Raw genomic sequence first — 21,801 nt, forward strand, 5'->3', positions numbered from 1 at the left:
CTCATTTGCTGTTTTGATGGTGGTGCTGGAGGCTGCTGTCCAAAGGCTCCTCTAAGTGCTCAACTGGGCTGAGACCTGGTGACTAACCCTTCAGTGACCCTCCCTGCCCTGTACAGAAGCATCTGAAATTGCTGTTGATGTTTTATAGTGATTTGTTCCAAATTAAATTTGAATACCACAGCATATCAGGTTTAAGTACATGTCAGAGCTTATTGTCTCATTACTTGAGGATCTTATCTCTTCTCTTTTGTAACTGAAGTAGACCTAGCATGGTTAGACAGTTAAACCTGACTGGCTGTAGAGCACCTACATGTTGGCAGTTGTAGCTTAATGCCCCACATTGTTTGCATAAATAGGTCATGAGTCTTCCAAGCTTTGCATAAAACAGAGGAGGTAGGGAATGCTTCCTGTTTGCCTCAGAACAGGTTTGGGCTGTTACGGAGGGATAAGCAGTCCAAATAAAAGGTACGTGTGAGATTACAAAAAAGGTTTATTGTACGTGAATTTCTATACGAAAACATACGGGAAACTTCAGTGCTAGTTTTTATTTGTGGTTGAAGAAGTTTTAAACACTGACATACCTTTAAATCACTGAATTTGACCTTTGTACTAGTTTGTAGCGATCAAGTTATGTTCCACCCATGTAGTGTTTCGTGTCTGTGCATTGAGCAAGAAACAAAAATGTGTCAACACTACTCCTCAGAACATTTTTTCTAAAACATGTTTACTTTTTGTTTGTTGTAAGACACTTTGAAAACCACATTCGGTTCTGTGCCTCTGGTGTTTATGTAACCTATTGTACTGTATGTGTCTCTTTAAGGTGTCATGTGCTGTTAAATTAAACACCGTTTTCATTTTCACTTCACCAGAGGCAGCATACACTTTTCCTTTCAAAATGGACTCTTTCCAAGGTGAGAAAGAAGCTCTCATCAGACTCACAGCACTCAGAAATCTGCCCGAGTGATTGCTAACTTGTTTTTCTGTTGCCTGTGATTGTCAGAATCTTGCCCTCATCTGAGTGTTCCTGTTGAGATGGATGAGCGCATGACAGTCTCCAATCTGGACTTGGCCTGGCCTCCCTCTTGCAAACAGTGTAGTGGCCAAACGGGCACTAGCACACGGCCACAGGACCATGGCTGTGTGTCACCTCAGGAGGCAAAACATGATGTCAGACAGAGGAGGCTGCCTGAGAGCTTCATTCCACCACCACTTTCAAAACTGATGAACCCCCCCCACGCTGCAGGTGTTTGGCATCATGGTCTCAGACAGCAGACACCACTTTATGATTCAGGCCTCATGGTTAATCAAAATCAAGGCTTTCCAGGACCTTCAAACTGGCCTCAGGGTTTATCTGTATTGGAGGTAGAAGGCTTGGAACCTCCTCTCCCACTCATGTCTGACATTAACTGTACCCCTCATGTCCCGCCACGATACCCTGCACCTGGCATGCATGCTCAATGTAAGTGTTTCATTATCACTATAATAACTAACAATTTTACATGCCTGGTATTTATTGAGCATTGGATCACAGGTTAGGTCTGTATTATGAAATAAATGAATTTTCTGATAAGATTAACTTTATTTATTTAAGGGTCAGTTCATCAATATTAGAAAAAACATGCTTTTAATGTGTTGCTACATCGGTTAAAAGAAAAAGATTAACTTATTCATTAATTATTAATTGGATGTATGTGACATGTCTCCTAACATTCCTTTATTAATAAATGGCCAGTATCTAAACTTTGGTTTATTATATTTAGAGATTTCTTGTTCACAGCACTGAAAAATTATCCATCCACTATAGTACTTAACGCCTAACGCCAACCTGCATGTCTTTGGACTGTGGAAGGAAACTGGAGTACCTGGCAAAAATCCACACAGACAGAAAGAACATGCAAACTCCACACTGACACATGACACTGCTGTGTCACTGAAAAATTGTCTTCAAAACAAAATTAATATTTTTAGAAACAGTATCGGTGTTACTGTGTGGAGTGGTGGAGATGAGCCATTTAACAATACCAGTGTTCATTAGAGTTTTACCTTAGGCACATATAATTGTGACATTTCGAGTGGAGCTGCTTAGTGCAGTAAGGGGAGCAGGGCGCAGAGCAAAAGACAACACCAAAGACAAAATGAAAACGATGTTCTCATCAGTAGAGCTGACTACCGGATGCTACTGGTGTGTCAGTGTGTTTGCTTTAGGTAATTACAGGTCATTAAAAGGGTAATAGTGATTTGCTAATCAGCCATGTGTTCGTGTTGATGTAGTGTATGCAAATTTGACATGTGGAGTTAAGTTACATCTGCTTAATGCAAATATAAAAGTGATTTTTCTTTGTTAACAACTAAGCATGTACATAACTGTACGAATAATATTGTCTGCTATTTCTACTTTGTTTGCACTTTATCAACAATATTGACATCTATGACGTTATTTTTGTGCCTCTATCCTGAGTGAGCAATGGGAGATTTTGAGCATGGAAAAATATATTTTGCAAGCACATAAATTTTAGTTTGAAAAATATAATTTATATTTATGACCCAGCATTATGATCATGACCCTTTAACCAGACACTTTCTAATTCACATCAATAATGAACAAATGAACAAATTCACACTATTGTCAGAATAGTGAGCAATTTTATTTGCTATTGTTTTAACTTATTTGTGGTTGTAACGCCTTATCATGAAAATCATGAAATCTACCTTTAATTAAGAATCACTATTTCTTAGAGGTGCTGAGCTGACATTAGGCGTCCTTGAGCACCCATAAACAGAGTCTAAAATGGCAACTATACTCACACAAGCTAGCAACGTGAAAGCAGAAACACCAGACCAGAGCTAATACACTTTTTACCATTGACTATTGCACAGCACACCTCAGTTCCCACCCAGCAGCTGAAACTCTGGATGCACTGCCATGACAGTTTGTTTAACACGTTTAACACCCGACAAAGTACACTTCACTAATAAATCATCTTTCCTTTGTGTTTAGTTGAAATCACTGTCAATTCCTAACATACACCAAGTTTTCCTTGCTGTTGAATGGGTGGTTCACACTGTCTTAATGTGCTGTTCAACATAAAATGCATTTATTTGAATGTGTCTCAATGGAGACTTATGGTGTCCCATTGTTTGCAATAGATAGCACAATTAGCAGGCCATAATTAGACATATAAAATGGGATCTTGACTGCAGGTAACATCAGTCTAGATATACCATTACTGGCTTTCAAAAAACCTGAAAAAATGTCTTTACCTTTGATTTAAGTAATAATGACATCTGTGACAGAATAAGTTTGAAATTTGCCAAGTCTGACCCTGTTAGAACTTTTAGCACGTGGCTGCTGCTCATTGTGCTTCTGTCAACTCTGCATTATGTCAGTACTGCTGAATTGGAACTGCTCCAAACTAGGAATTTATGTTCACTCCATTGTGTCTCTCTGCAGGTCCCAAACCTAAGCAGGAGGGTGGTATCAGGCAGGGTGTCTGCTGCCCTCCAGCAAGGAAACTGCTTCGTCAAAATTATAATTACCCAGTACAGCCACACCAGCAGTCCTGGTAGGAAAACAATTTCAGTCCTGTTTGTCAATTTGATCTAACATTTTCAGCAGTGATTCATGTAATACTTTCCACAGATGACATCTTTCTCACTATTTCCTCCCACAGGAATCCCTCCCCAAACAGAGTGCAACATGTTCCAAATGGCCCCCATGGATCTGTGCCTCAGTGTGTGCCATCTCCTATGTTGCATGAGCTCCATGTGAATCACTCCTTGCAGGGTGGTTCAGGACCTGCTACAAGGGAGATCAGAAAGACCATCAGCTTACCTGAGGAGTGCAGTAAGTCCATACATAAACATGTGCCTGTAATGTTTTTTCATGAGCTTAATGGGTACAACTGAGCTTTTAACGTTGTGTCAACAGGAAATCTTTTCATCACATACTCACTGGATACAGCCAAAGAAATCCTGCACTTCACCAAATTTCTGGCTGATCAGGGATTCAAACCAGCAGTAAGTGGTGTCATTTCACCTTTGTTTCTTAGTGACTACCCATACAGACACTCACTCTCTGTCTGTTTTATAATAGATTGATGTGTTTGATAATCCACTCCGAAGAATGTGCATCGTCAAATGGATGGACAAATTTTTGAATGACGTAAGTTTGGCTATTGAATTTAACAAAAGAACGTCTCAATTTGCAATATGATATTTTGCAAAAGCTGACAATGAAATGATATTTTACAGAAATCAGTGCTCATCATTGTGGTCATCAGCCCCAAGTACAAGGAGGACGTGGAGGGAGATGGAGACGACGAGCATGGCCTGCACACAAAGTACATTCACAATCAGGTACTGTAAGCACTCCTACCAAGACAGCATAAATATCTGCATTATCGCCCTCTGGTGGTAAGACAATGTCATTAAACGGATGTGCAATCACATCTTACTGTAAAACATGTCAACAAATTAATGAAAATAAACTTTGAGTTTGAAATCAATGGTGTCAGTTGCTTCAGATGAACAATAGAGAATCATTTATAACCCCCAAGATAAAGGATTTTCAGCCTGTATTTTTAATCACTGAACACTTAAAGTAAGGTAAGGTTATCAAATACAGAGTCTGATTATCATCATTTCCTGTTGGCCCAGATCCAAAATGAGTTCATCCAACAAGGCTGCCTGAACTTCAGACTGGTACCTGTGCTGTTTCCTAATGCAACTAAGGTAAATACGAGCAATAAACTGCAAAATGTGCACTTACTAATTCTCCCATCTTACTGCTGCAGCTCACTGTCTTCATTCAACCATGTGAGGTAACCGAGAAAACATGTTTATGTGATCTGAGTCATTTTTTTATTTTCTGAAGTATAGTATGTATAAGTATGTAATATCTCAGCACATATATACAAATTTATAACAAACCAAATTAAAAGAGACTGGGAATGGAGAATGAGAAACAATTACAACCACAGCAAAGGGACAGTATCGTAAATAAACAAACTAGAAGAAAAAATTCTGACTCACAGAGGCAGCGAGTATGGGGGGGTACTGTGTTTAATTTATGTGTGTGCACATGGCTGTTTGAGAGTTAAGGCTAGAATTAGGTTAGAGAATGTGTTATGTCAATGAGAGTCCTCACAAATATACTGTAGTAATAGCACATTATCTGCAGCCACAGAATAAGAATTTTCAAGGGAGGGGCATTGTGGGTCATCCTACACAGACACTATTCCCAGACACTTAAAACGGGCTCTGTCCATCGAAGGGCGAGTAACAGTCATGAAATCCAAAAGCCACCTGAGGCCTGGCAAAGGTACACAAAACTATCCCTACACTGTGATGTTCAAGTGATGCTGATGCTAACAAACAGCTGGGATGTGGCAGAATAGAAGTTTTGAGTTAAGCAATTGTTTGGATTGTCATCCTTTATTTCAAACCTATAACTAACAAACATGGTTGCTAAGGGGAAATAAAATGTAAAATGAGTAAATGGTGTCTAGCTCTGAATAAGTGTTCACTGCAGCTGAAGCTCAAAAGCAGAGTTGTGTGCAGTCACTGCCAACTGACCCACTGTCTGTGTCACAGAGACATGTCCCTAACTGGCTCCAGAACACCAGGATCTACCGCTGGCCCCAGGACACCCAGGACCTGCTGCTGCGCCTGCTCAGGGAGGAACGTTACATCATTCCTCAGAGGGGGGCTGACCTGACCCTCACTGTTCGACCCCTCACCACAAACTTGAGAGACTTATGTGGACAGTAAGCAATTTGCAAGAAAGGTTTATTTGTCAAAACCCAAGCTGTGTAGGAATGCAGGAGTCACTTGCTCAGATACAGAGCTTTGTTCTGTTGATTCAGAATTCATTTTAACAGCGCTGCAAATCTGCTGTACAAGCTGAATACTGTCCAGTCTTCTTCCTCTGTCATACTCTGTAAACTAACACTCCGTCAACACTAATAATGAGCACTATACAGCCTGGCGCATGCCACCTCATTTTTTATAGTATAAACTATGTTTATTGATTATAATGGAATTGATATGATTTGATACATACAATAATGGGGGGTCACTCTGTGTCTGCTGTTCTGAATCAAAACGATGAACTAAGAGAGGCTAAAAATCTCTGTAGAAGTGAGAGGAATTACAGAGCTATGGCTTTATCATTGCCAGCATCTCCATTAACTTTACACATATATATTTTGTACATTGTCAATACAGAACTATTATATAGCTCAGCTTTGAAGAGAGACACTTTAAATTTAGGCTTTCATAACATAGAAACTGGATGTTTTGCATTTTATAATTAGCTAATTATGGAATTCACAAATTAATTTCTGACTAGCAATGTGTTCATTTTAGGTAATCAAATCAGTAATAGATAATAATAATACTAATAATAATAATAATAAAAGCTTATAACTATTGCACTCCTCTACTCCATAGCACAGTATCTGTATTAAATCTCGGATTTTTGAGTAAAGTATAATGTTAACCAGGAGGTGGCAGTATGGTCCACATAACACTCCCAACCATGGTTAACTTTAATATAATATAATATAATTAATATAATATATCATCTTTGGATATAGCTTTGAGGGGTCAGCACTGTTAAAGGGCCTTTTAGTGGGGTACAGGAAGTCTGACAACAGAAAATGATGATAAGTCAGCGTTGCATATGATCCCTTCGGATGCCAGCTTTCACCCTGAACTCCATCCTTTGCGGTGTAACTGTGCACAGACTAGTTCAGCCTGTTTACCAAACCTGACAAAAAAAGTGATTTGCTCACATCAGTGTGTGTGTGTGTGTAAAGGGAATGCTGGAGTTGTCCAGGCTTTTTATCAGCTCCTGCATGAGGGTGATTTCTGTAAACACAACCTTTGCCAGTGCCAATAAATCCACTGTTTGTTATTGTTCCAGGACTTGCGTGCTACTCAACTCGGCCTTATCTGGTCAGTCCAAAGCAACCAGACTCAGATAGTTCCCCCAGAAAGGCCTGGATCTCCTATTTATATACACTGCTGTTGTACACTCCCTATACTGGCTCCTTTTATTTTTTTTTTCTTCCAGTAGAGCTATAGAATAACCATGACAACAAGCATCGGTCCTACTGAAGTATCCTTTAAGTATTAAATAAACTTGATTCATGTCTAATGAAAAGTGTTCTTGTCTTATTATTTCCTACTCTTTTGTTTTTCCACTCCTATTTTCACATTTTACAGCCAGAGGAGATTGGTGTAGTCAGAGAGGTGATGCACAAGGCCCATCAGTATCATCCTTATGTTCAGTGCATTCTTTTTCATATCATGCTACCTACATTCACCACAGTGTAGGGTGACTGCCACCATTTAGTTGCAGTCAAGTGCATTATGTTAGTAGGCCCATCAGTGCTAAACATGTATGCACTCAGTGTCCTATAAGGCACTTAACATAAAAGCTCCCACCAAACTCTGCATTAAAAATGGCATATGTAATATTTCTGGATTAATGCTATGTTAAATGTGTCCCTCATATGTGCTCATAAACCTCACACTTGCTGCTGGCAAATGTAAGCAAGAGCCTGCTGATTGGTTCATTAAGAGGGCCAGGCTCTCACTCAAGGTCAGCGCACGCTCCAGCAAACAGAGCCTCCTTCTCCATCAAGATGAAAATGCTAATGTAACATTTTTCATCAGCAGGGAGTCATTGAGTGGGATGTCCCCAGCATGAACCGGACCGAACCAGCTGTTTGCAGAGGGTTATGGCTCTTTGAGTGGAGAGGAGAAAGCGGTGCACTCAGCACATCCACTACTGCTGCCTGACATGTATAGGCCATTATAGGAATCTGAGTGGAATACTGAGCAGCCTGAAGATGTGCAGGAGACAAAATGGCATTGTTCACAAGCACCTGTGGGTGGTCCTCTAGATTCACACATCAAGTACACGTTTGATGGCCTAAAAGATTAAAAAGAACAAGTTTTCTAAGATAAAAGCTTTAATATTAAAGTCAATACATCCATTAAATGTGTAATTTCAAAAGCAGATTAAAATCTAGTTTCATTATTTGACACACAGCCTTGGGTGTTTGAGTTATATTTTTGACAATGTTGAAATACATCTCTTAGCTTTTAGGTGAAGGGACTGGAATGTTTGAGCAAATAAGGAATTTCCAAACAGGACACACACAACCTGAATTTTAAAAATGCTGAGGGCAGGAGTCCAAATTCCCTATTGTCCCCCACCCTCTCTAAGAAATGTTTAACTAGTCACCAAAAATGTATATGTTTTTCTTATTTTTGTCTTTGTCATGCTTCATATAAAGACTTGGGTCTTAAAATACATCTTCTGCCATTTTATTTCTTATTATATCCTTCCATTTTTTTTTAATTGATGTAATATTCCCATATAGGCTCAAACTATATCTGTGCCACTAAAATAACCCCATTGATCCTAATTGAATTATTGAATAGGCCAAAAATATTCCCATATCATTTGCTCATGTGTTTGATGTATCCTTGTATGGTGCCTCTTTTGTTTTATATTTTCTAGGAACGTGAGCTTTCTAGTTTCTTGATCTGGGTCTGATGCTGGTTTTGCCAATTGGCAAATAAGGTGATAAGTCTTTAAATGTCACTGAATGTTTCTCAATCCTTTTCCGGTCCCTGAGCTGGCAAACATTTAGTTACAAAATAAGAGCCCTTTTTTTAATCAGTTTGAAATTGTGGGCAGCATTGCAGCATTCCTCAAGATTGGTTTAAAATGCTTTTAATCAAATCATTGAAGAATACCCGAACATCATACTAAGAAAATTGTGTGACATTAATTTTCATTACTTCTTTGTTTGTTTTTCAACATTTATGATCACACATGCTTTCCCATCGAGCCGTAATTTGGTTGCAATATTGGGATCATATTCCATAAGTGGCCTGTTAGGTATGGGCCTAAGCTTCAAGTGCAGGTTTAAATTGCTACAGAGTAAAACTAACAGATCAATAACTGAGCTTTAAGTGAGGCTTAATGGGCACATAATAGCTTAATATTTATTTATGTTCGCTTTAACAAATTCCACATTCTCTATAAAATTTCCCATGTTTTCTTGATTGATATCCTTGTCTTTTATCAATTCATTCATGCAGTGTGGTATATATAATATACTGTATATATATTTCATATAGAGTGAGATGGTGAGAGATTTTAGTGTCATCATGACATTTAGGAAAGGATGGCTAAATGTATTTCTGATGCCTGGAAAGCAGACTGACCCTGGTTTCCTTAACCTAATTATTATTTGTGGAAGACAAGCTATGGTCTGAACCCTGCTGAATTTACCCCACATAAAATAAATAAATAGGAATTTAAAACATCTTTTTTTATGCACAACTGGGACAAAATGCATTTTAAAATATCTTCAAATATCCATCATCATTGCACAAATCCAGACATCTGATAGCATCTGAACAGGAGCATGTGTATTTACGGATCATTTTATGTATATTGGGCCATCTGTGGGTGGCACAGTTGTGCAGTAATTGGCGTTGTAGCCTCACAGCAAAGAGGTTTCCAGCTGCCTCGAGGCCTTTGTGTGGAATCTGAATGTTCTTCCATTGTCTGTGTGGATTTCTCTGGGTGCTCTGGCTTTCTCAAGTCCAAACACATGCAGGTTCGGTTGCTTGGTGACCCGAACAACAGGGTGTATTCTGCTTCTCTCATCACCAGTTCCCATGACCATTTGCAGGATAACTGGTGGTTTATAAATAGCTAGATAAATGGGCCTATTGTTTTCTATGGTCATTTTGCTCTTTCATCGTCTGTTTTATATCTCACTGTAGTTACTGTGATGTCCTGAATGTTTTTTTAATGCGAACCACGGCGTGTTGTAATGGCATCAAACTATTTAATCTTGATCTTTAGGGTCCACGTACCAGATTTACTGTTCAGATGTGTGCTATTATTTTGAAAACAGCAATCAGGATGCTCTCGGATATTGCGGGTACCTTCAGACAGATTGTGACTTACACAATTTGTAGCAGACAACCGCGTTTAAGGACACGTCACAGAAAAATCACGCAGTCTGTCCAAGCCACGGATTTTAGCAAATATTTTAGCAAAGGAGAATTTCAAGTAAGCACCAGCCGTCTCGTTATGGCTCATGTATCTGTTGGTCATAAACAAACGTGACAGACGTGAACCTTCCAAAATAAAACACTTAATTTCCCCCTGGTGCTATGCATCACTGTGCTCGAGACGCGCCGTGTTTGCTTTTATTCTGAAAATTGCAGGCGGAACCACCAATCCCGAGCTTTCCGACGAGCTTGCCGTCTCTAGGTGAGCTAAGTTAGGCTGCCCTGTTATGGAAGAAGAAGGAGCACGGCTGAGGGGCTGTCTGGTAAACCGGGACTGGCCGGGATTAGTTCTGAGGCGTGATTTGGAAAGATAATGCTGCATACCGGAAGCTTGAGGACCGTCTTCCTGGCTGAAAACAAAACACCACCGACAGAGTGAAAACCAGTGGACCGCCACGATAACAAGTATAATATAGGTCGGAAGGCTGCGGAGCGTCGGGTGACCCGCAGCCGCCAAGTTTAGCTGGCTCTCCGCAGCCGTGGCTGGACCTCGGGGTGAGCCGGAGCAACGGGGATCTTTGTTCGCCTTTTTATTTCCATGGGACACAACCGACCTCCGCTTGTCGTCGTTTTGCCGCCGTGACAGCACCCCCCTCGGCCAGTGTCGACTTGCAGCCAAGGTCCCCACATCTCATGGACTCCTAACAGCTGGTTTTTGGCTCTTCTGTCGGTCGGTCCCTGTCTGTCTGACGCGGCAGTCATGTTCTCCGTGCGCATCGTCACCGCAGACTATTATCTGGCTAGTCCCATTAAAAACCTGGACGTCTGCTACTCTGAATTTCGGGAGAGCGACGTGAACAAAGTGCCAGTGGTGCGAATATTTGGAGCAACACCCGCAGGTTGGTGAGCTGGTCCTGGTTCTCTGTGTCTTTATGTTGAGGCTAGCGACGTGTCTTTCTCGCCCCGCACCACGCGGCATGTTAGCGTGGTGTGGGGCTGCTGTTTGGACTGGCGCGTAAACAGACGCGTCCGTGTGGTGGTTCAAAGGAGCCCTAACGGGGCCAGCACGCAAAGCGACGACAGGAAGGTGATCAGGGTGTTGACACACTGTACCGACCCCTGTAGCCTTGCTGTTGCTGTACATACGGGCTGCCTGCGGCGGTGGGAGTCCACTGCTTCCCCCTCCTCTAGCCCTCACACGGCGCTGCTTTGTTTTCGCTGCCTTGCAGCGTCGTGGCAAAGAGGGAACATGGACAGCTTGGTCTTGCATGGTCCAACTTATGCCGCTGCCTGCCACATGTGGCATTCAGAGGACAGCCTTCCCACTTGGCTTTTATAGCGTTTTTTGTTGTGCTTATAGCAACCTGTGGAGTGTTACAGGCCAGACTACAAAATGCTACCGCCTCTTTGGGAATTCGTTCATGTTGCAGCTAAATGCGAGGACAGAACAATAAAGGAAACTTTTGCTAATCGCCCCAGAGATTGTCTCCATTTAACCAGATGAAGAAATGGTAGCTCAGTCCTGATTTTGCGGTTGTGTAAAAGCACTCTGGTGTCACTTAAAAGCTTTTGATTAGGCATCCCAGCCTGTTACAGTGCAGAAGCTATCATGACAGTGGTAAACAGTAATATGTACACTATGATAAACAGTGATATTGAGGATCTAATAATGAAAACAGAATCCCTTGTTGTGTGACAGTGTCATTGTAGCCGAGTATTTACATTCATATTCATAAAACCTACATATGAGGAAATTGTACTATCTTGCAGAAAGCTGCTGGAAAAATGGAGCACATGCACAAATTGTACAAAGGAGTGGATAAGCTTTACTGAGCTTTGGCACATGCCCTGCCCTCTATTAAAGCCATTGCAGCCAAGCACTCTGGGTACCTTAATCTCCATGCTGCAAAACAATAGAATCATTTCCTGCACAATGGCACAGCATTAGCACCCCTGCCAGATCCTCCTGTGACCACCTGGCCTTTCAGCTGTTGTCAGCTCAAAACAACATTGCGCTACGGTGTCTGCGTAGATGTCTGCAGTGTTAGTCCTCATTTTGTGGTGGGGGGTGGGGTGGTGGTGTCAGTCAAACTTGTCCCCCACTCTGTGTCAGTGATCCTTCGCAGGACAACCAATGTAGCGTTCGATAGGATGCACGTCAGTGAGGATTAAAGGCCTGCAAAGAAATGAAGGACAGAGGGCCGTGATTGGGATGTCAGGTCTGATTCAGTTGTCATACACCTGCACATTCACATGTGGTTGTACAGATCTGAGGGGGCTGCACACACATACAGCTGGGCAGGAGAGAGCAGCAATTCATCAACACTGATTCAAGCACAACACTTCCAATTAACATGTGGTTAGTTGATTGGAGAAAAATGGATTGACAACAATTAATCGGTGTAATCATATCTATTTTTTCAAGTGTGTGTACCAACCATTTGCTGGTGCCAGCATTAAATGTGAGGAGTTTGTTTAATATGGGACTAATAACTGATTGGTAAGGCCTGTACATATTGCAGTCTTCAATAATCATCTCATCACTTCAAGCCTAATTGAAGGGAAACTACAGCAACCTGGGTCACATAATTGCGGTCACTGACTGTGTCATGGTGACTTAGCACTTAGCTGAGTGGTTGTCTGTTTGGGCTCAGACAAGCATTTGAAGTTGTACATCTACGTTTATTTTCAGTGGCAACAAAAAGTATGCAAACCCTTTGATACTATGCATATATTTGACTTAAAATATGGTCAGACCTTCTTGGTTATAGTTGGAAACAAATACACTATATTTAAACAGATATATCATTGTTTTGTTCATGTCTTGGTTGAATCCACTCCTACTAATGACATCAGTAAAAGCTAACTGGAGTCAGGAGTTACAAACCTGGAGCTTGAATGTGTGGATTAAAGCTGTTTTGATTTCTAAAATACTCTCAAACAATTTGTTTGTTATTCACAATCAGAAACTTCACAATAATTAAGATCAAGGATTTTTGATCTATAAAGTGTTAGATATTATTTAGATATTCATCAGGCTGCAGTCACATAAACTGAATGCTAAACTAAATGGTTTAACTCTGTGGCTGTTTACTGTACAAGTGGACACCCAGCTAAGATGACTCCAAGGCACAATGCAGAATGCTCAATGAAGTCACAAAGAAGCTTAGCTTAAGGCTTAGGCTGCATTCACACAGGGTTTAAAAAGGACACTGTACACCAGCATTAATCGGTAAATGTTTCAACACTGATGGGAATCTGGTATCCATTTAAATGCCACATGCCTGGAACGTTAACCAATCCAACCAGATTGGGCACCACACATGGGTCAGTCAAGAAAAAGCAGGACAGTTATGACAGTTGTCACACATGCATATATTTATTGCAGTATTTCCTGTGCAGTTGTCTTTGTTGTTTTAAAGCTTCTTCACTGCAGATATTTTCATGTCATAGAATTTCAAACATATCAGCAACCGTGACATTATCTGGAAGATACAACGCTAAGCTTTATTTATCCCTTCATGATGTCAGCCACTGCTGGGATGGTGTTTTAACTTCTTACACAAGTAGGTATACTCTTTGCTGTTACTTGTTGCAGTAATGACAAAGTAGCCTGTCTGTAGTTTGTGTGCTGTAGTGAAAGCCCGGCAGATTTGCACGGCTGGGCTCTCTTCTCGCTCAGTTTATGTATCACTTGTGGTGAGCCCGAGACAGACTCAGCTCTGTGTTACCAGAAATAAAATTACACCACCATCTGGAATACATTGAAGCAGGGAGATCTTTTTCTTTCTCTGTAGCTCAAAATCAGACCACACCTACCCCAAAAGAGTGACTTATCCTTTTGCCTTCATTGTTTTTTTTTGTTTTTTTTTTATTGCCTGGCTCGAAGGGAGGAGTTCATGAGCAGTTTTGCTTAATGTGTGCTGGCTTATCTCATCAGTGTGTTTATCCCAGTGTGCGCGGTCAGCCGAGCATCTGCAGCATGTGGCTCTGGCTACAACCCCAGCCATCTTATTCCTTGTCCTTCCCTGACCTAAGCCATGCAGAGTCCCACCAATCAGCCCAATGTAATTCAATATCATGCTTCCTGCTTTTTTCCTTCCTTTTCTTTGTTTGCATTTATTGGCTTGCCTGCCTGTGTTGCACTCATATAGTAAATGCATGTCCATCTTTAACATGGCTCAGGAAGATCAGGGAAAAAAGGAATCCCTTTTTGAAAATCACACTGATGAGCAGTATTTATGCTTATTATTAACCATCTTTACTGGCATGTTTGTGTATGAATATGTTTGTATATGAACTCTCAAAGAGTTGCTGTCTGTTGCTGCAACCTTTTAAGGTTAGCCATGGGGGCAAGCAGTGAGGAGCTTGGCCTCCTTATTCTGGTCAAATAAAACCCGTGGCCTCCTCCTCCCATGTGCCCCTGCTACCCCAGACGGTTTTTCCTCTCTCCAGGGGGACCCTTAATGCCATCTGAAGGAATTCCTCCTGGACCTGTTAATGGGATAATAAGTGGATTCAAAAGGATTCTGTGGCTCATTAAGCAGAAGGTCATTGTCGCCTTAATTGTTTACTTTCCTCTCTCCCTGTCAGTTACTCTGGTTCAATTATCTTCTTGTAATTTCTGATCTACTTGCATCAAATTACTTTATAATCAAAAGGTGCGTTAGTTGATAGGGTGTTTTGGGATCAGATATTTATTTTGTCCCCAGCTTCTGTCTCAGGAAATGTCTTTTTCATGTGTTAAATGGAATTGCTACAGGTTTACAAGATGAAAGTAGGGACTGAATGCTGCCTCATGCTAATCCTGGCTCACAGATTGAGGCCTGGCTTTTTGTCAAGGCCTCTCAGAAGCTGAGTCAAAGGAAGGCATGTTTTACAGGATTTCGGGTGTGGCAGCACAGAACTCCTGTTCATAAGAAAATCACTTAAGTTGTGCAGTAATAAAGGATACAGAGGATGCAGGTCACCTGTATACTGACTGCTCAATTTTATAAGCAGATTAAAGATGTATATACATGGGCTGAACTCAATCTCGATCACTTGAACGAAACACAAAGGCAAAGCATGTAGACAAACTTCCACTCTCGTGAAATTTAATATGATGGTTGCTGACCTTAAAGGAAATAGAGAGCTGGAGAGTCCATAGTGATGGAAGCTGGGACACCCCTATGACCTGGGGTTGAAGCACCAGCCATGGACTGCGGTGTCCCAGATCCATGTGCATAATAGTGATGCAAAGATCTGATAGACCGTGTTGTCCTTAATAGTATCCTGTTTAAAGTAATTCATGCTTTGGATAGCATACTGTCAGAGCAACTGGTTGATATGTCCTGGATTTCTTTTCTGAGTTTGTCACTTGACTCTAGAGGTGTCCCAGTCAGTCTGTTGGGCAGCTGGAACACTGCCCTTTCTGTTGTGACTCTGTTTTTGGGGTCTGCCAACACATGAGGCATTTGTCCAGACAGAGCCAGGGCACTCACAGAGCAAGTTAAGAGACTGAGTGGATGTCAGGTAAAATCTCCCCCACAGTTCAAATGCTTCTGTTGATGTGGCTAAAATAGCAGCTTAGACATGGGAGAGTTTGTCTTTGTAACAAACTGAGATATGTTTTTATCTAAAAGTCAAACTTTACCGCTCAGCTTGGTGTGATGCAGCAACTTGTCTTTTCTGTCTAATATATCTTGAACTAAGATTGCAAGAGTAACTTAGTGTAGTCATAATGTGTTACCTGCTAAAGTAGGAAGTCTTTAAGGAGCTGTGTGTGTGCACGTGTGTGTGCACATGTATAGCAGCTGCCTTTCTGTCCTCGCTGCTGCTGCTGCTGCTGTGGCCCATTCAGTCTGATTGATGGCTATAATAACTCCCTACAGCTCCTCTGTGTGTATTGAGAGTGTCACTGTTGAGGGCACAGGCCTGACACTGCAGCAGCTCTTATCCCCAATGTATGACCTGTCCCCTCGATTCACACCGACTCAGGTGGGACAGGTGCCTTTACGTTAACATCTGTAGCTGTTAGATGTGACCTTCCACTGTTGGATGTTTGTTCCTTATTATGCAGCTTTGACCTGAAGTGGTTTTATTTCTATGATACTGCATCAGTCACCCAAAGGATTCCTCCTCACCTGCTCTCGTCTTGTCATGTATGCTTTTGAAACCTTAGTGTATGTAAGCTGCCGGAGACATTTTTCCCTGCATATAAAGCAGATGCAATAAAACCTGAAATTGCCCTTGCTGTGTTCCCGTAGAACACAGAATTGTGCTTTAATCTAATTTTTGTAGGCCTGCTCTGAGTTGATTGGTTATATAAGAGCAAAGCTACAGTTGGTTGCTAAGAGTTGTTGATATTTTCTGGTAGTCAAAGATGGCTTCGCTTATGAGGCAGTAGTGGCGGGGATAAGACGAAGTATTTTGTCTTTTGATGCAGCTGTATTAAAAAGCCTGTGTTTGATGTGAAGTGGCTCCTAATGCAGGGCTCTGCTGACAGCCATTGTTGACTGAGGGTTTGTAAAGTCATACATCCTGGCATCTCCTTTTTATCCAAAGCATGTACCTATAAAGTGGCTCTGAGAGAACTGTGTTGGCACGTGGTGGTGGGTCATTTCAGGTCTTGGGGCTCTTCTTTCCTTCCTTTCTTCCATTATCCTGTAGAGAGAGAGTGGGGAGGGGTGCCACTTTGTCCACATAGCCTGAGAGAGAGAGAGGGAGACTTCCCGCTCTGCATTCCCTCAGGGCCACTGGCATTGTTGCAGGAGAACTCTGCAGTGTTTCAAGGCAGATTAAGACCTTGTTTAAAAAGAATGAAAGAATTTGGCAGGAGAAAATCACTGTTGAGGGGGAGGAATTCTTTGAACTTGCCATGGCATGCCATTCAGCATGGATGTTGATGAGGGGTGTGTGTATGTGTGGTGGTACGCACAAAGACAAACAAAGTGATTAAGTTTTCATTTGTAGCATTGAGGGAATAACTGCAAATGAGAATGCAGGAGCCCAGCCAGCCTCCTATTGCAGAAATGCACCAGTTCATCAGAAGCTTTCTGATTTATCCGCACTGTTATACGATGATGTGTGATTCACAAGACTTTTGTGATGACCTAACATGACCAAGGGTTTTAAATAACTGGGTCCTATAGCGATGGTCAAACGGGTTTTATGGCTTCAGTCTGGGCTGAAGAACAGCTGAAAACATCGAAGGGGAGAGCTGAAACGAGGGTAAAGAAATGGTGAATGCATCTGCATTGCGCTGCCCTGCGTCATGTTGCTCGCCCTGGCACCACTCACACTGTCCCCCCTCTTCACCCTTCTCATTTTCAATTAGACATTGCATTTAGGTAACGTCGACACAGTACTAGTTGGGCATAAACCTAATAGCCTGGTGCTGCAAAGAATAAGGCAGATGTTTCGCCGGACTAAATGAGGTTTGAGCAAAGCCACACTTGGGCTGCTGGTGATGTGCATCTGTGTTTAGGGTGAAGCCTTAGCAAGTGCAGGCTGACAGAATGAGAGGCCAGTTTTTGTCTTGCTTTATTCATTCACTGATTGCATGAGTTAAACTGATTTACTGATTGTTGCAGCGTTTGTGCAGACTGAATTTGATTTGTTACAGTGCCAGCTGTATATAGGATAGTGTGTTCCTCCCTCACATTGTCTTTTTATGTACTCACATTGCCTCTCGGAATTTGTATTCAGTGTAACCACTGCTTTTATCTTGATGCTGGTTTGAGCAGTATTCAATATGGAGGGCCTATTAGCCATGAGTAGGAAATATTTATCACGTCTCACAAGACAACAAATACAGTATGGTTTGGTCTTTGAGAAGAGCTAGCTAGAGCTTTTATTAGGTCTTTCATTTATTTGTAATGTAAAGCCTACTTTTCCTTTGAAAAACTGTAGACCCATGCGCATCAGTCCTTCTGCCGCCGTTTTTGTTCTGTCTGAGGGTGCTGTGTGAATGGAAAGCTCTTAATCAAGTTTTAATTCCATAGATGTGTACAGCCAGTTTGAGGGCAGGATTATTAAGAGGACAGGGAAATTCTGGAAGCCTGGCTCTAAAAATAGCATGGCTGGCATGTGTGTGTATATGTTTGTGTTTCTGTGTGACCAAGCTTCTGTTGTGCAAATAGACAGGCTGGTGATGGGTTAGTGATTATTGTCACTGCTACTTAACACACCACCAACTCCCTAAAAGGGGCTAAGTGTCTGCAGTTACTTTCAGTGAGCCAGTTCTACGCTTTTGGGAGGCATTTATCACCTATGATGTCAAAAGTAAAACCTTTTATTCCTCAAGGGGTTCCTGCTCTGTTCTTTTTGTATCTGCACTCTGAACTCTGTGATCTGCTCCCGTCACAGCAATATCTCAGCAGCAATTCACTGTGTATTTCTCTGTGTGTCTTTTTGGCTGTTCCTGTGTTAGATTGAGAGTGGAGAGGAAGGTGCTGCTGAGGAGTGAGAGAGAGAGAGAGAGAGAGAGTCAATGCACCAGCTGAACTGCTCTCCCTTCTTCTTGTGATGTGTGGCCGAGAGTGAAACACACTGTGAATATCAAATTTCATCTGAGCTGATAAGAGCAGGGCTGGCTGTGCTTGGAAATCTCTCGTCTGGCAAGAGATTGCCACCCCTGGTCAAAGATGAAGTCCAGATGTTGACATACACAGCATCTCTGCTCTAACCAGTTCTCCTCACGCTTTATAAAATCTGTGGCATCTCTCTGTGCAATTCTTGCTGTGGTAGGATTTTTAGGGCCCACAATTTCATTTTTTGCTTTGTTTAATCACACTTAGCTTTCATTTCTTTTAAATTAAGCTCTCATGTTTTGTGCATTTTATCCCTGTATTTCATGTTTTTTTTTGTTGCCTCTTGACTCCCTTTTCAATTAAATTCAATTCAATAAAATTTTATTTGTATAGCGCCGAATCACTATACAGTCATCTCAAGGCAGTTTACAAAAATCAAAGCAAGCACAAGGTGACAGTGGAGAGGAAAAAATCCCTTTAACGGAAGAAAAAACCTCCAGCAGAACCAGACTCAGTTTGGGCGGCCATCTGCCTCGACCGGTTGGGGTGAGTGGATAGAGCAGAGAGAAAAGAACAGCAACAATAAACAACAAATAGACACTGCAGGTTGGTGGGGCCAGTAACTGCACATCAGCAATATACAGCTCCAGGACCAGGGACACCTGCAGAAGGTACAGAGAGAGAGTGAGAGCCCAAAGGTAGTGACATGCAATGGTGGAATATACATGTGAGGAGAGGGAAAGGGAAGGGAGGTGAGGGTTAGGGTAGGGGAGCTCAGTGCACCGATGGTCCTTGGGCAGTCTAGGCCTAGAGCAGCATAACTAAGTGATAGTTCAAGGTTACTTGAAGCCAGCCCTAACTAGATGTTTTGTCAAAGAGGAAGGTTTTAAGTCTAGCCTTAAAAGTGCAGAGAGCGTCTGCCTCCTGAACCCAGACTGGGAGCTGATTCCACAGGAGAGGAGCTTGCTAGCTAACGGCTCTGCCTCCCATTCTACTTTTGGAAACTCTGGGAACCACAAGTAGACCTGCACTCTGAGAGCGAAGTGCTCTATTGGGATAATATGGTACTATGAGGTCTTTAAGGTATGAAGGAGCTTGATCATGAAGGGATTTGTATGTGAGAAGAAGGATTTTAAATTCTATTCTGTATTTTACAGGGAGCCAATGAAGAGAAGCCAATATAGGAGAAATATGATCTCTCTTGCTAGTTCCTGTCACGTCTCTGGCTGCAGCATTCTGGATTAACTGGAGGCTTTTTATGGAGATACTGGGACATCCAGATAGTAATGAGTTACAGTAATCTAACCTTGAGGTAACAAATGCATGGACTAGTTTTTCTGCATCATTTTGAGACAGGATGTTCCTAATTTTGGCAGTGTTGTGCAAGTGAAAGAGATTTGTTTTATGTGTGAGTTAAAGGACATGTCCTGGTCAAAAATAACTCCAAGGTTTTTCACAGTAGTGCTGGAGGCCAGGGCTATGCCATCTAAAGTAGCTATAATTTTAGAAAAGCTATTTCTGAGGTTTTTAGGCCCAAATACAATAACGTCTGTTTTCTCTAAATTTAAAAGTAGAAAGTTATGTCAGTTAGACACGCTTGAAGTCTGGTTAACTGGTTTGTGTTATCACGTTTCATAGATGGATACAGAATGTCATCTGCATAGCAGTGGTAATTAATAGAGTGCTTCCTAATGACATAGCCTAAAGGAAGCATGTACAAGGTGAACAGAATCGGTCCTAGCACAGAACCTTGTGGAACTCCATAACTAACTTTTGTGTGTGTGGAAGGTTCATCATGGACATGAACAAACTGGAATCTGTCCGATAAATAGGATTGGAACCATTTTAACGCTGTTCCTCTGATACCAATCACATGCTGCAGTCTCTGTAATAAGATGCTGTGGTCGATGCAGCACCACTGTCAAATGCAGCACTAGGTTGGATATTGGTCTATAATTAGCCAAGACTCCAGGATCAAGACTAGGCTTTTTAAGTAAGGGTTTGATTACTGCAGTCTTAAAGGCCTGTGGTACGTAGCCTGATACTAGAGATAAATTTTCCAAGTCTAATAAAGATGAGTTCATTAATGGCAGGGTGTCTTTAAGCAGTCTAGTCGGGATGAGGTCTAAGAGACACGTTGATGATTTAGATGAAGCAACTACTGATGTAAATTCAGAGAGATCTATGGGAGAGAAGCAGTCTAAACATAACTGAGGCCCTACAGATGATTCAAGAGCTACTGTAGTAGAAGATTCATTTATTGCAGGTATAGGAAGCATCTGCTGAATTTTATCTCTAATAGTTGTGATTTTATTTGTAAAGAAACTCATAAATTCATCACTGCTGAGAGCTAAGGGAACACTGGGCTCAGCAGAGCTGTGACTTTTTGTCAGCCTGGCTACAGTGCTGAAAAGAAACCTGGGATTGTTCTTATTTTCCTCTATTAGTGATGAATAGTATGCAGTTCTGGCTTTATGGAGAGCTTTTTTATATGTAATAGACTGTTTTTCCAGGCTAGATAAAATTCCTCTAAATTTGTGGAACGCCACTTCCTTTCCAGCCTTTGTGATGCCTGCTTTAAAACAGAGAAAACTTTGGAGTCCGACATTGTTGTGGAAAAGTTACACACTAACTCAACATTAATTTTAGTGACCTCCGATTGATGCTGCTTGCCATAGGAAGTGAATTAACTTCCTCCCTCTTTCTTTCAAGGTGCTCCACAGCAGATTTATCAGTCTGTCAAAGATAAACCTGCAGACAGTGAGGTGCTGCAATCTGTGAGCCTGCCTAAAATGGAATCACATAATATTGAACTAAATTCTGTCCTATCTATTCTAGGAAGGAGGAATTTTTGCGTTATGATTACAGAAACAAACACATGTGCATCTTTTTTTTTCTTAATCAAGCTAGCTTTGTGCACATCCAGGTTGTTTACTTAAAGACTTTGGTTAGACACTTAGAATGTGTGGTAGTGTTTAAAGCCTAAAACGAATATGTCAACATTTTTGGACATATGTTTTATTGCTTTCTTTGTAAAATGAGATTAGATGATCGATGAGTCTCATGCCGAGGCTCGACAGGGTATATAACAGTGCTGTTTTTACCAGTTAGAGTTTTCTGTCATTATTTTATCATACGTCAGGTGTGTTGTAGGATACCATGTACTGGTCAGGATGTCATCACATTTCAATCAGAATCTGAAGACATTTTAGGGGGTTTTGTCTGCTGGTTTGTTTTAATG

General features: G+C 41.5%; 2 protein-coding genes across 4 annotated transcripts in view; both read left to right on the forward strand.

The window, feature by feature from the left end:
- The first annotated feature begins 264 nt into the window (after positions 1-264).
- Positions 265-7,165, forward strand: traf3ip2a (TRAF3 interacting protein 2a). 2 transcript variants are annotated; one of them, XM_026317993.1, is made up of 10 exons: positions 265-465; positions 821-911; positions 1,001-1,459; positions 3,452-3,563; positions 3,672-3,844; positions 3,929-4,017; positions 4,094-4,162; positions 4,252-4,356; positions 4,657-4,731; positions 5,593-7,165. In XM_026317993.1, exons 2-10 carry the CDS (start codon positions 896-898, stop codon positions 5,767-5,769), a joined length of 1,275 nt encoding a protein of 424 aa, XP_026173778.1. In that variant the 5' UTR covers positions 265-465; positions 821-895; the 3' UTR covers positions 5,770-7,165. The 2 variants fall into 2 exon arrangements, with proteins under 2 accessions (XP_026173778.1, XP_026173777.1); XM_026317992.1 differs by having other exon boundaries at positions 268-465; positions 870-911.
- Positions 7,166-10,279: 3,114 nt separating this feature from the next.
- rev3l (REV3 like, DNA directed polymerase zeta catalytic subunit) overlaps positions 10,280-21,801 on the forward strand; it is a 63,424-nt gene continuing 51,902 nt past the window's right edge. For both annotated transcript variants that reach the window (XM_026318030.2, XM_026318031.2), the window contains exon 1: positions 10,280-10,946. In XM_026318030.2, coding sequence (XP_026173815.1) covers positions 10,808-10,946 — 139 coding nt within the window. In that variant the 5' untranslated portion in view covers positions 10,280-10,807. The remainder of the gene's footprint in view (positions 10,947-21,801) is intronic.

The sequence above is a fragment of the Mastacembelus armatus genome, chromosome 24 (assembly GCF_900324485.2).
Source record: "Mastacembelus armatus chromosome 24, fMasArm1.2, whole genome shotgun sequence".
Classification (NCBI taxonomy): Eukaryota; Metazoa; Chordata; class Actinopteri; order Synbranchiformes; family Mastacembelidae; genus Mastacembelus; species Mastacembelus armatus.